This window comes from Erpetoichthys calabaricus, chromosome 4 (genome assembly GCF_900747795.2).
Source record: "Erpetoichthys calabaricus chromosome 4, fErpCal1.3, whole genome shotgun sequence".
Taxonomy (NCBI): Eukaryota; Metazoa; Chordata; class Cladistia; order Polypteriformes; family Polypteridae; genus Erpetoichthys; species Erpetoichthys calabaricus.
The window spans coordinates 169920001-169932154 of NC_041397.2; the positions used below are offsets into that span (position 1 = coordinate 169920001).

Here is a 12154-nt window from a genome sequence, read left to right on the forward strand (position 1 = left end):
AAAAATATGAGCTGTGAAATGATGCTCTTCCAGAACAGTACAATACTAAAGAACTCCTTTATATTATTAGAAAATTGGTATCTATGTAATGAAATTTTGCTGATGTCATCTTTTTAACCTGTCTATTTTTATGCAGTTAACCATTCCAACAATCAGTACAGATGTGTACTGTACCTTTCTCAAATGCTGAAGCAGGAAATCCTCCATATTCTGTCATCTTTGAGGGTCACACTAATATTTACTTTTACGCTATGTACTGTATGTAAATAAAAGAGCAGACACCCAATAATCTGCATTAAGAATGTTTATCAATCCTTTGGTAATCTCACAGGTTTGGCTAGGGCACCATGGTGACTTTGTCCCTTTCAGAAAAAGCTTAGAGATGAAAATCCAAAAAAAATGACTTGCGGGATACTGTTTGTATTCACCTGTCCCTGAAGTAGCTGTACTGCCCCCTTGTGCCCTCTTGATGCTCTCATAAGCTTCTGAAGGGATTTGCTGAAGCTATCAAGAAATGGCACACGTCCATTATCTTACCTCACTTTTGTAGTTCTAGTGTCCTAGATTCCATTAGATTGCTGGGCAAAGGGGCCATCTTTTTCTTTTGAGTTTAATTAATTGTATAGACCTGAATAAAGCGATTTGAAAGAATAATAATTAACTTTTCCTCTCTTACAGGAGAGAATGATACTTTGATATCGAAACGCATTGAAATAAACAGCAATGCCTCTAACCTGATAATGGATCGCAATGCAGAAGTACAAATTTTTCTCAATTTCACTACAGGCAAGTGTGAAAAAAGCTAAAATTATTAATACATGCCCTTGCATCATTCAAGTAAGCTTATATTTATTTAAAGGACGCAGAGAAATTACAGCTTGTACTCCTCCTATGTTATTCTTATCATTTTACATAGATTTTCTGAAAATAGATTACTTACATTAACTCCAGTTTTCTTCATTCAAATAAAGCAGGTGGAAAAGCATGAAAGGTATATATGATATTTGCAACTTTTAAAAAATGTAGGTCGTTAAACATAGCTGCTTCCTACCAGTTGCTTTCCTATTTTAACACATTTTATTTAAAAAAGGAGTTATTTCAAATATACAATTAGGTCCATAAATATTTGGACAGAGACAACTTTTTTGTAATTTTGGTTCTGTACATTACCACAATGAATTTTAAATGAAACAACTCAGATGCAGTTGAAGTGCAGACTTTCAGCTTTAATTCAGTGGGGTGAACAAAACAATTGCATAAAAATGTGAGGCAACTAAAGCATTTTTTTAACACAATCCCTTCATTTCAGGGGCTCAAAAGTAATTGGACAATTGACTCAAATGCTATTTCATGGGCAGGTGTGTGCAAGTCTGTCATTATGTCATTATCAATTAAGCAGATAAAAGGCCTGGAGTTGATTTGAGGTGTGGTGCTTGCATGTGGAAGATTTTGCTGTGAACAGACAACATGCGGTCAAAGGAGCTCTCCATGCAGGTGAAAGAAACCATCTTTAAGCTGCGAAAACAGAAAAAACCCATCCGAGAAATTGCTACAATATTACGAGTGGCAAAATTTACAGTTTGGTACATCCTGAGAAAGAAAGCAAGCAATGGTGAACTCAGCAACACAAAAAGACCTGGACGTCCACGGAAGACAACAGTGGTGGATGATTGCAGAATCATTTCCATGGTGAAGAGAAACCCCTTCACAACAGCCAGCCAAGTGAACAACACTCTCCATGGGATAGGCGTATCGATATCCAAGGCTACCATAAAGAGAAGACTGCATGAAAGTAAATACAGAGGGTGCACTATAAGGTGCAAGCCACTCATAAGCCTCAAGAATAGAAAGGCTAGATTGGACTTTGCTAAAGAACATCTAAAAAAGCCAGCACAGTTCTGGAAAAACATTCTTTGGACAGATGAAACCAAGATCAACCTCTACCAGAATGAAGGCAAGAAAAAGTATGGAGAAGGCATGGAACAGCTCATTATCCAAAGCATACCACATCATCTTTAAAACCTGGTGGAGGCAGTGTGATGGCTTGGGCGTGCATGGCTGCCAGTGGCACTGGGACACTAGTGTTTATTGATGATGTGACACAGGACAGAAGCAGCCGAATGAATTCTGAGGTGTTCAGAGACATACTGTCTGCTCAAATCCAGCTAAATGCAGTCAAATTGATTGGGCGGCGTTTCATGATACAGATGGACAATGACCCAAAATACAGCCAAAGCAACCCAGGAGTTTATTAAAGCAAAGAAGTGGAAAATTCTTGAATGGCCAAGTCAGTCACCTGATCTTAACCAAATTGAGCATGCATTTCACTTGTTGAAGACTAAACAGAAAGGCCCACAAACAAACAGCAACTGAAAGCCACTGCAGTAAAGGCCTGGCAGAGCATTAAAAAGGAGGAAACCCAGCATCTGGTGATGTCCATGAGTTCAAGACTTCAGGCTGTCATTGCCAGCAAAGGGTTTTCAACCAAGTTTTAGAAATTAACATGTTATGTCCAGTTATTTAATTTGTCCAATTACTTTTGAGCCCCTGAAATGAAGGGATTGTGTTAAAAAAATGCTTTAGTTGCCTCACATTTTTATTCAATCATTTTGTTCACCCCACTGAATTAAAGCTGAAAGTCTGCACTTCAATTGCATCTGAGTTGTTTCATTTAAAATTCATTGTGGTAATGTACAGAACCAAAATTAGAAAAAAGTTGTCTCTGTCCAAATATTTATGGACCTAACTGTACATTCCTCCTTCTTTCATACTTTCTACATCAAAAAGTGAGTCCCTTGTGAAAATTCTCTGCTAAATAGAAAATTATATACATTAAACAAAAGAAACAATTGGTCTTTTCAGAAAAAATCATTGCAGCTTCTTTATAGCCTTTGTAGAATGCTTAGGTCCTGGGCCTATGAATGAACACTAATGCTGTACTCCACCTCACATCTTCTTATTGTTGTTGCGTCTGCTGAACACACTTACTGATAAATGGTTGTACAGGTTTAAATAAATTAAAAGCATCTTAAACTCTGAAGTGATACCAAACAATTTGAACGATTTATTGACACACTCATTTGGCTGTTTGACTGATTATCTGCCTTCCCATTTTCCAGCACACATGTAAATCTGTATTCACTGAAAGCATCAGTAAATAAAAACATTGTGAAAAAATAATTTAATTAATGTTGCTGCTCACATTTTAACCAACTAAACTGATTGTGATGATGTTTTGCACAATGGAGAAAAGCTGCACAGTAAATCATATAAGGAAAATACCACCAGACTCAACTCTGTAATCAGTGCATGCGCCAACCTCCTACTCTTCCTCCTCACCCATGCATCTTCAACTGCCTCTGCATTTTCTTTGAAACAACTATATGCCTGTAGATCCTCCATCCATCCATTGTCTCCCGCTTATCCGAGGTCGGGTCGCGGGGGCAGCAGCTTGAGCAGAGATGCCCAGACTTCCCTCTCCCCGGCCACTTCTTCTAGCTCTTCCGGGAGAATCCCAAGGCGTTCCCAGGACAGTCGAGAGACATAGTCCCTCCAGCGTGTCCTGGGTCTTCCCCGGGGCCTCCTCACCAGGGAGGCATCCAGGAGGCATCCTGATCAGATGCCCGAGCCACCTCATCTGACTCCTCTCGATGCGGAGGAGCAGCGGCTCTACTCTGAGCCCCTCCCGGATGACTGAGCTTCTCACCCTATCTTTAAGGGAAAGCCCAGACACCCTGCGGAGGAAACTCATTTCAGCCGCTTGTATTCGCGATCTCGTTCTTTCGGTCACTACCCATAGCTCATGACCATAGGGCCTGTAGATCCTGTTTATACTAAAATAATACTCCACACAAAAATAGCATTTTTTGTACCTTTTACCTACTGTACCCTGTGTTTTTTGTAGTGATGGCTGAGAAACATTTTAATCTCACATTCTCATGGAGAATGGTGATAACAAAATTGCACAATGGGCTTGAATAGAGGCCTAACATGAACAATGGCAAAACAATATCAAAATCTCCTTGAAAAAAATCTCAAATTACTTTTGTTGCATAATCCAAATGTCAACTATTCAGTTGTATGCTCACAACATCACAAACAAAACTAATTTTGGTTAAAATATATTTGAACTAGGGAGTCAAGCCTGCTGGCGCCATTTTGCGCCCAACCCCCGGTTGCAGCTAGAACATTAGTAAAATCTATAAATGTACAAAAGAAAAATTATTATTTATTGGAGGCAAAATCATGAAATTCTATAAATATGTAAAAGAAAAATTAATTATTATTTAACGGATTAAAAATCATGATATGAGAATAAAATATTTACTCTCTTACCGATTGGAGTATTCCAATTAAACAGAGGTCCACTATGCTTGATGAATATTTACTAAATAAACGATCCATTCATTTTAACTGACATTCTTATGGATAAAAAAACTTTTTAAAAAAAATTACTCATTTAAATAAAGGGAAAAATCATGTGAAAACTAAAGTGGTATGTAATAGGTCATCGTAACTCGACCTTCAGCTAACTAAATCACCTAAATACAAACATTGGTGTTATGACTAGATCATTTTTTTAATAGTTTGTTCCTGTGAAAGAAAGTTTACTTGATCAAAAATAAAAACCATGACTTTCTTGATATTTTAGTTTATAATTTAAAAACGGAATAAGAATCTGAAAATCTAACAACATCACATTAAAGTTCGATGAATTCTGAAAAGAATAAACCACTTTGGAAAATTCCACCATTAATAACAGAGAAGCATGTTCAAGCAGGATCGAAGATTTCAACTGAAGACCTGCCTCCATTCTCATTTGTTGGCCACAAGGTGACAATGGTAATTCAAGAGATAGCAGAGAAGAGTAGATAGATAGATAGATAGATAGATAGATAGATAGATAGATAGATAGATAGATAGATAGATAGATAGATAGATAGATAGATAGATAGATAGATAGATAGATAGATAGATAGATAGATAGATAGATAGATAGATAAAGATTAAAAGTTGAAGAAACATAAGCAAAATATTGGAAAGTATGCTTTGTGTTTGTGCAAATCCAAAGTTTAGTTTTACAGAGTGCCAAGAACACAGATACCATTTCTGCAGGACATATTTGCCAAGCACTGTCTGGGAAAGACAAAAGAAATCACAAAGGACCCCAGTCACCCTGGATGGACATTTTTCTCCTTCTTTCCATCAAACAGACTCTATAGATCTGTTAATACCAGGGGCCTCATGTATAATGTACACTAAACATGATGCACAGACAAAACTGAAAGTGTGCGTGTGCACAAAAAAATCCAGATGCATAAAACTGTACATACGGCAAGTTCCATGCACTTCCCCTTTATAAAACCCAATGAACGTGAAAAGTAACTCACATACACGTGCCTACAGCCCCACCCCAACACCTTTAAAAATTTTGCATATTTGAATATGCAAATCAATATAAATAGCCCCTATTGTTCAGTGTTTTGTTAAAAGACTATGGTAAAGGCACCTGAAAAAAATTAATTTTCAGCGAATTCAATGTGGAGGCAAGGAAAAATGCACTGTTTGTTGGCTTAAGCAGTGGTAAGCAACAAAAGGAAATTGATAGCGTGATACACAGTGGTAGAAACACTCGAAAGTTCAACTTCAGAAAGTCACACAGTGCCCGAAATAAAAAAAGTGGACAGATATCAAAGTCGATGTAAAAGGATGAGTCACAGCCCACCGTCTGTTTATTCTGTGTTAGACAATATTACAAAAGCTGACCCCCATGGTGAGGATGCGACTCCAGGAGTTGATGGTGCTGCTATGCCCAGCACATTTTCGGGCCCTGCCTGAACACACACTTCTTCCTTGGAAACTGCTGGGTGACCATTTGGCTGTGTGCTGACGGACGTTGTTCTGTAGTCACAATATGCAATAGTGGATGCTGTAAGAGATGTACCAATGAACTAAGGAATATAAGGGCTGTACTATGTGATATTGACCACAAATTAACTGAATTGGTTAAAAAATAAACAGTACATCTGATTACCTGTTTTTACATTCTACTAATTACATTCAAATGAAGTTGTAACGCTGTCCGATTTAGTTGATCATTTGATGGGTCAGGGTCAGGTTCATCATACCACATCTCTTCAGGTATGGGCAAGCCGGACGCTACATTCCTGCGCAATTCAACACACTTTCTGTGGACTATAGAGCAGCATATTAATATAGTGGAAATGCATCCTATTTACATAAGCAAATTAATTCTCTGAAGGTGCCTTTATAGTGTAGTGTCAGAACCAAGTGACACAATGGATAGATTCTCTGCTCTTTACATGGGTCTTTGAGGTGACTCACTATCCTTAAAAGGACTGCTTGCCTTTTGCCGCATGTGACTGTGCAGAGCTGCCGTTTTTATAGACTCTCTCTCTGTTATAGATGATGTAATGCCAGCTCATTCTTTTGGTAATTCATCCCTGGCTGATGTAACTTGTCCAACACCATTGCAATAGCAATGTGCATGCAGTTGACTGCTCCAATTATGTTTGGAAAATTGGACGTTGCTGTGAATTATGCTTTGATGTTTCCCATTTCAACCACAGTGTAAGGAAATCTTATATTTCTGTATGACAGGCAGATATTGCCATCCTACACAGCTGGCATGGTGCAATTCAGTGATGTTTGTGAAATACTCAAGTTCATGTTGAAAAGCACCTGTGGGTAAAAATCTGAGAGTTGATGAAACTTGTAAATGAGCAGGTAGAGCACAATTCCTCATTGTCTGCCTTTGTAAAGCCGGCACCAGTTCAGCACACAGCTCCAAGAGGACAGCTCTAGGAAATCGGAATCGACTTAGAAGCCAGTCATCATCATCTATAAATACACACTCTCTTCTGATTCTTCCATTTGTGATGTCATTTAACAATGCTAAAGCAGCTATGGTCGTTGGAATAGTTTGGTCATTCTGTGCACCATTATACTGTTAAAGAATGATTACAATCAAGTCAATTCAATTTGTAAATGATATGCAGTATCTATCTATCTATCTATCTATCTATCTATCTATCTATCTATCTATCTATCTATCTATCTATCTATCTATCTATCTATCTATCTATCTATCTATCTATCTATCTATCTATCTATCTATCTATCTATCTATCTATCTATCAGTTAGTTTTGGTTTATTTCATAAATCTTGTGTCACTGATGCAAATCTAAAACAGAAAGGGATACCTCACAAAAACAGTAGCACTGCTTTTAGTCTGGATGCTGCCCCTTTTGCAAAACCAAGCAGAAACTTGTGTATGCACGGTGTGAGGCTGCCATGAAAATAAGCATGGCTTTATGCCAAGTTTAATTTTTATACATCTCGAAGTGAGCGTGGAAACGGGCATACACAACATATTTGAGCGTATGTGCACCATTTATACATGAGGCCACAGAACTGTGAGATTTAAGAACGGATAATAAGGCTGTCATATGTGATAAACTGTCTAAAAAACTGAGCGAATTAAGTGCCACATCTTCTGTGAATCTTGTGTATGTAATGTTATTCCTTGTGTTATTTATTGTGATTATTATTAATATTATTATTATTAGCATTAGATTTTAGTTTGAACTTTTTCTGTTCCTCTTGTTTTATGTTGATTATTGTAAAAGGAACAACTATAATGAAATGAACGTTTAAGTAAAATTACTTAAAATAGATCCACACTATTTTTTTAGGAAGGTGTTACAACGACTTAAAATACAGACATTTTGAAAAGTAAGTTGGGAAGGGGGATTGTAATGGGGAGCAACAAAAAAGCCTTGCATTATTCCAAAACTGCTGAATTGATCCTAATGACATATATGTTTTAAAACTTTCATCAAGAGGGTGGTTGTAATGTGGGAGATCAAAAAACACATTACTTCTAAATGGCTGAGTCAAAATTCATGGGATTTTGCGTTCATATTATTCTAGATAAAATATATTATCTAGACTTTAAGGCCTTTCAATGGTTCCATTGAGAAACAGGGTTGTAGCAGTTGCACAAAACCAAAAATGAGTAATCACAGCAAAATGGTAATGAAATTAACATATTGTTTACATATAGCCCTACTTATAGTGAAAGCTACATTCCATACCAGTGAGTCAATAGAACTGATGGCTTGGGAGTGGGTGAGTGTTGTGTGATGGGGGGCCAATGCAAAAATCACTCAAAAACAGCTATATCCACTTTCAAGAAATTTTGCATTTAAAATTTAGGCTGCATGAAGCTGTAAGGATTTCATGGGGGAGTCATAATGGTAGAGCTCAAAACCATGCATTACTCAAAAACAGCCGAGTGTATGTTCATGATATTTTGCATGTAAATTACAGTAAACCCATCTTAACATAAAGTTTATGGCATTTGAAAAGTGTCATCATGAATGTTCATTCAGTAGAGGGAACAACACAGCCAGTAGTTTTGCCCAGCTTACATGCAATGTCAATGATTCAATTGCCACCCAGTTTATTAATGTGGGATCAAGCATCAATATATGGAACCACAGTAAACTAGGAATTACAAAGATGTAACATTCATGGTTCCAACTCAGCAAGGACTTGCCGCAATTATGAAATCCATTTATACACAAAAGGAACAAATACTCATGACAGCAAAGAAATTGATAATTATCAGAGAGATAGTGTAGGTGACATATGGGACACTTATGCTTCAGTGCACAATGACTAAAGGGTCAACATTTTAACAAATACATAAACTTTTACTTTCTTACCTTCATTATACAACTATAACTGGGCAATGCCAGACACTTTGGCTAGTTGAATAAAATGTTTTATGTGGTCTATTGTATATTCATAATTATTTAGAACATTTCATCTATAAATAGTACCTGATACCTTTTTCAGTGCTATGCACTACTCACATACAGTCAGGAAACAGAAACAGTAAAAACAGTAATAGTAAAGCCATATCAAGGTTCATCTACCCTTGCCTGTTAACATCTCCCTTACACATTGCAACCAATCAGAAACTCACACAGCAAGATCCAAAACTAAAACAATTGGAGGCTATTTCCTTAAATAATATTTAAGACAAAATGCGTACTGACAAAACAAAAACTTTTCCCACATCTTTACTATTTAGCTCTGTTGTGTTCCATGTGTGACAGGTGTCTGGTCACACTTACAGGTAATATAACTTAGTCACCATTAAAATATCCGACTACGCCACCCAGTTTTATTAAGAGACTGGGAACTCTTGAGATTTACAGATAATAGCACACAGGTTTCTTTAAATTGGGCGGTGAGTAAACACACAATGAAAGACACAACAGTAATTTCAGAAAAAAGCAACAGTAAGTTCTATTACACAAGACAACCTTTAGTGGTGCAGAGTCCAGTTTGCGCACTGTGTTACCCCAACACTTAATTGTTCAACTGTCCACGGATGCACTCTGTTCACCGGACACTCGTTTCCCAACAGAAGTTGTGTCAAATCGTTGAATCCCTGTCAGCGTCTCTTTGTCGTTCCTTTTTTTTCCACTCTGGGCTCCTTGTGTTGCTGTGACCTAGGCACGCCTCATTTCTCGTCTGCCAGCTTTGCTTGGTCCTTTCATGCAGCTTCCCTCTCTCGCTGGACCCACAACTGGCGTCTCCTTGTGGAGCTGTCTCTTCCTCCCTGGAAGTAAGTGTTGCCATCATTGTGCCTCACGTCGTGCCAGCCAGGTACCCTCATCTGCCTACAAGCCCCTGTGCTCTATCCGAGTGTCTTGGCAGCGTTCTCATGGACCGTCCCTCCTCTGCCTTCTCCTGCCCAGGAGTTTAAATCTCCTTCAGTCCCTGCCATTGTCAGTCCTGGACAATCAGTTTAATCAATGGCACATCTAAATTTCCTGGGTTTAACAATTAATGAAAACACAAGTTAACAAAATGTATTGTTACCAACCATTAATGAGTACAGATCTGCTGATTAGAAACCAATATTGTCAAACATGTTAATTTCAGCTAAATACAGACATCCTCCAAGGAAGGAGCAGTTATGTTATCACAACTTGGTATTGTTTGCAATACGGCAAATACCTACATCCTGCAGACAGCCTTTTAACTTCTCACCCCTAGTCCCAACAATGGGTACCTAATGGAACTACCCAGTGCACAAAAAAATGTCCCCCTCTGACACATGCTTACCTCTTCCAAAGTTATTGTGTCTCAGACCAAACAACCTTAATTAAATTAATCTCTATACTGCATCAACAGATACAGTATATGTGACTACAGGCCCACTAACAGTGTTATTGTTACTTTTTGATGAAAATCATTAAATAATATATAACAAGGTAATGTTTATTGTAAGAATCTGAAGATGCATAGATCCCTCATAAAAGCTGCATGGAACTTTTAAGCTGTTATGACATTATAATAGTTTTATTAATAACACAGAATGTAACTACATTTTAATTTAATTTTTTTTATTCTTTTCATCTGTAATAGATCACAAAAACTGAAATGTTTTTTACTCTGACATGATTCTTTCCCCAGTCAATAATACGGATGGCCAACTGGGTTTTGTGCTTTATCAAAATGACAAGTTTTTTAGATCCAGATTCTACAGCAGCACTATAAAAATGAACAGGAGGGTGATCTCTGGAAGTTTTTCAGCTGGTGTGCTCAACAGTATTGATCTTCTCTTCGTACCAAATGTAAGTGATGTCCAATACAGCAGTTATGGTGATTAGAGGGGTGCACTTTAATCTTAATCTTTGTTATTTGCTATTGGCATAAGAAAAATAGCAACTAGGCTGCTGCAGTTGGCTGTGCATGTGTATCTTTCTGCATTAGTGACACTTTCAAAATCCTCTGGGGAAAGTGGAAAGAATGTTAAAATAGCTTAAATGGTGGTAAGGGTGCTGGTATTTTGCCTTAAAATCAGTCTGGGATACTACAGTGTCATGGATCACAGTTTCAAAGTTTGCTATTGATTCTAATCAAAAAGACACTTCATCATTAGATTAACTGTATTAATCCCAATTACAGATTATTATTTATATAGCGCTTTTCTCACTACTCAAAGCGCTCAGCAATTGCAGGTTAAGGGCCTTGTTCAAGGGCCCCACAGAGCAGAGTCCCTATTGGCATTAACGGGATTTGAACCGGCAACCTTCCGATTGCCAGAGCAGATCCCTCCGCCTCACAGATATAGATGCATACAGCAGCAAAACATAAAAAAGGTACAGATTCACAGGACTAATAATTCAATAAATCAATAGAAAGATAGATAAGCACATAAATAAATGTATACTGTGCGGAAATAGCAAAATTAATTTAAAGAGCATAAGCAATTAGTTTATGACGCCAGGAGGATGCATTGAATTGACAGATAGAAATGGGCAGAAAATATTCCTAGTGGCATTTCTTAGCACACCATGGAGGAATGAGCTTGTGGCTACAAGTGCCCTAAGAGAGTGCCTCCTGGTGGGGATGATGGAGATTTTTCATGATGGTGTCCAGTTTTGTCACTATTCTCTTTTTGCACCTTAAGGTTAGCCCTATGATGGAGCAGGCTATCCTGATAAGTTTGGTCAGGCATTATGAATCTTTTGAATTCCAGTTGCTTCCCCAGGATACCACAGCATTTCTTGCTGCATATATCTAAAGGCCTGAGTCTCCTTAGGAAGTACAGTCTGGTTTGAGCCTTTTTACACAGTATCACTATCTTGTCAGACCAGTCCAGTTTGCTGTTTATGTAAACCCTCAGGTACTTATAGCTCTGTACCAGTTTCACATCCTCCCCCTGAATGTTGACTGGTATCATAGGCTCTTTGTCTTGCTGATATTGAGCTGCAGGTGCTTGTTCCTGGATGACAAGATAAACTCCTCCACAAGCTTCCTGTACTCCAACTCATCTCCATTATTAGTGCAGTCTATTATGGAGAAGTCCTCTGAAAGTTTCTGTAGATGGCAATTTCTGGTATTGTGCTCAAAGTCTGTTGTGTAGAGGGTAAACAGGGACAGAAACAGGTTCCCTGAGGTGTTCCAGTATTAACACCACTGTTTTTGACATACAGTTTTTATGAATCACAAAATGCTGTCTGTTGGTCAGGCAGTCCATGATCTAGTTGACTGTTGGGGAATCAAGATACACAGTCTTGTGCTTTTTTCACAGTTTATGATGCAGAA

At 37.9% G+C, this 12154-nt stretch overlaps 1 protein-coding gene across 1 annotated transcript in view; it reads left to right on the forward strand.

The window, feature by feature from the left end:
- adgrg7.1 (adhesion G protein-coupled receptor G7, tandem duplicate 1) overlaps nucleotides 1-12154 on the forward strand; it is a 131295-nt gene that overhangs the window by 94687 nt on the left and 24454 nt on the right. Inside the window, exons 8-9 of the mRNA XM_028799935.2 lie at nucleotides 679-786; nucleotides 10517-10677. Coding sequence (XP_028655768.1) covers nucleotides 679-786; nucleotides 10517-10677 — 269 coding nt within the window. The remainder of the gene's footprint in view (nucleotides 1-678; nucleotides 787-10516; nucleotides 10678-12154) is intronic.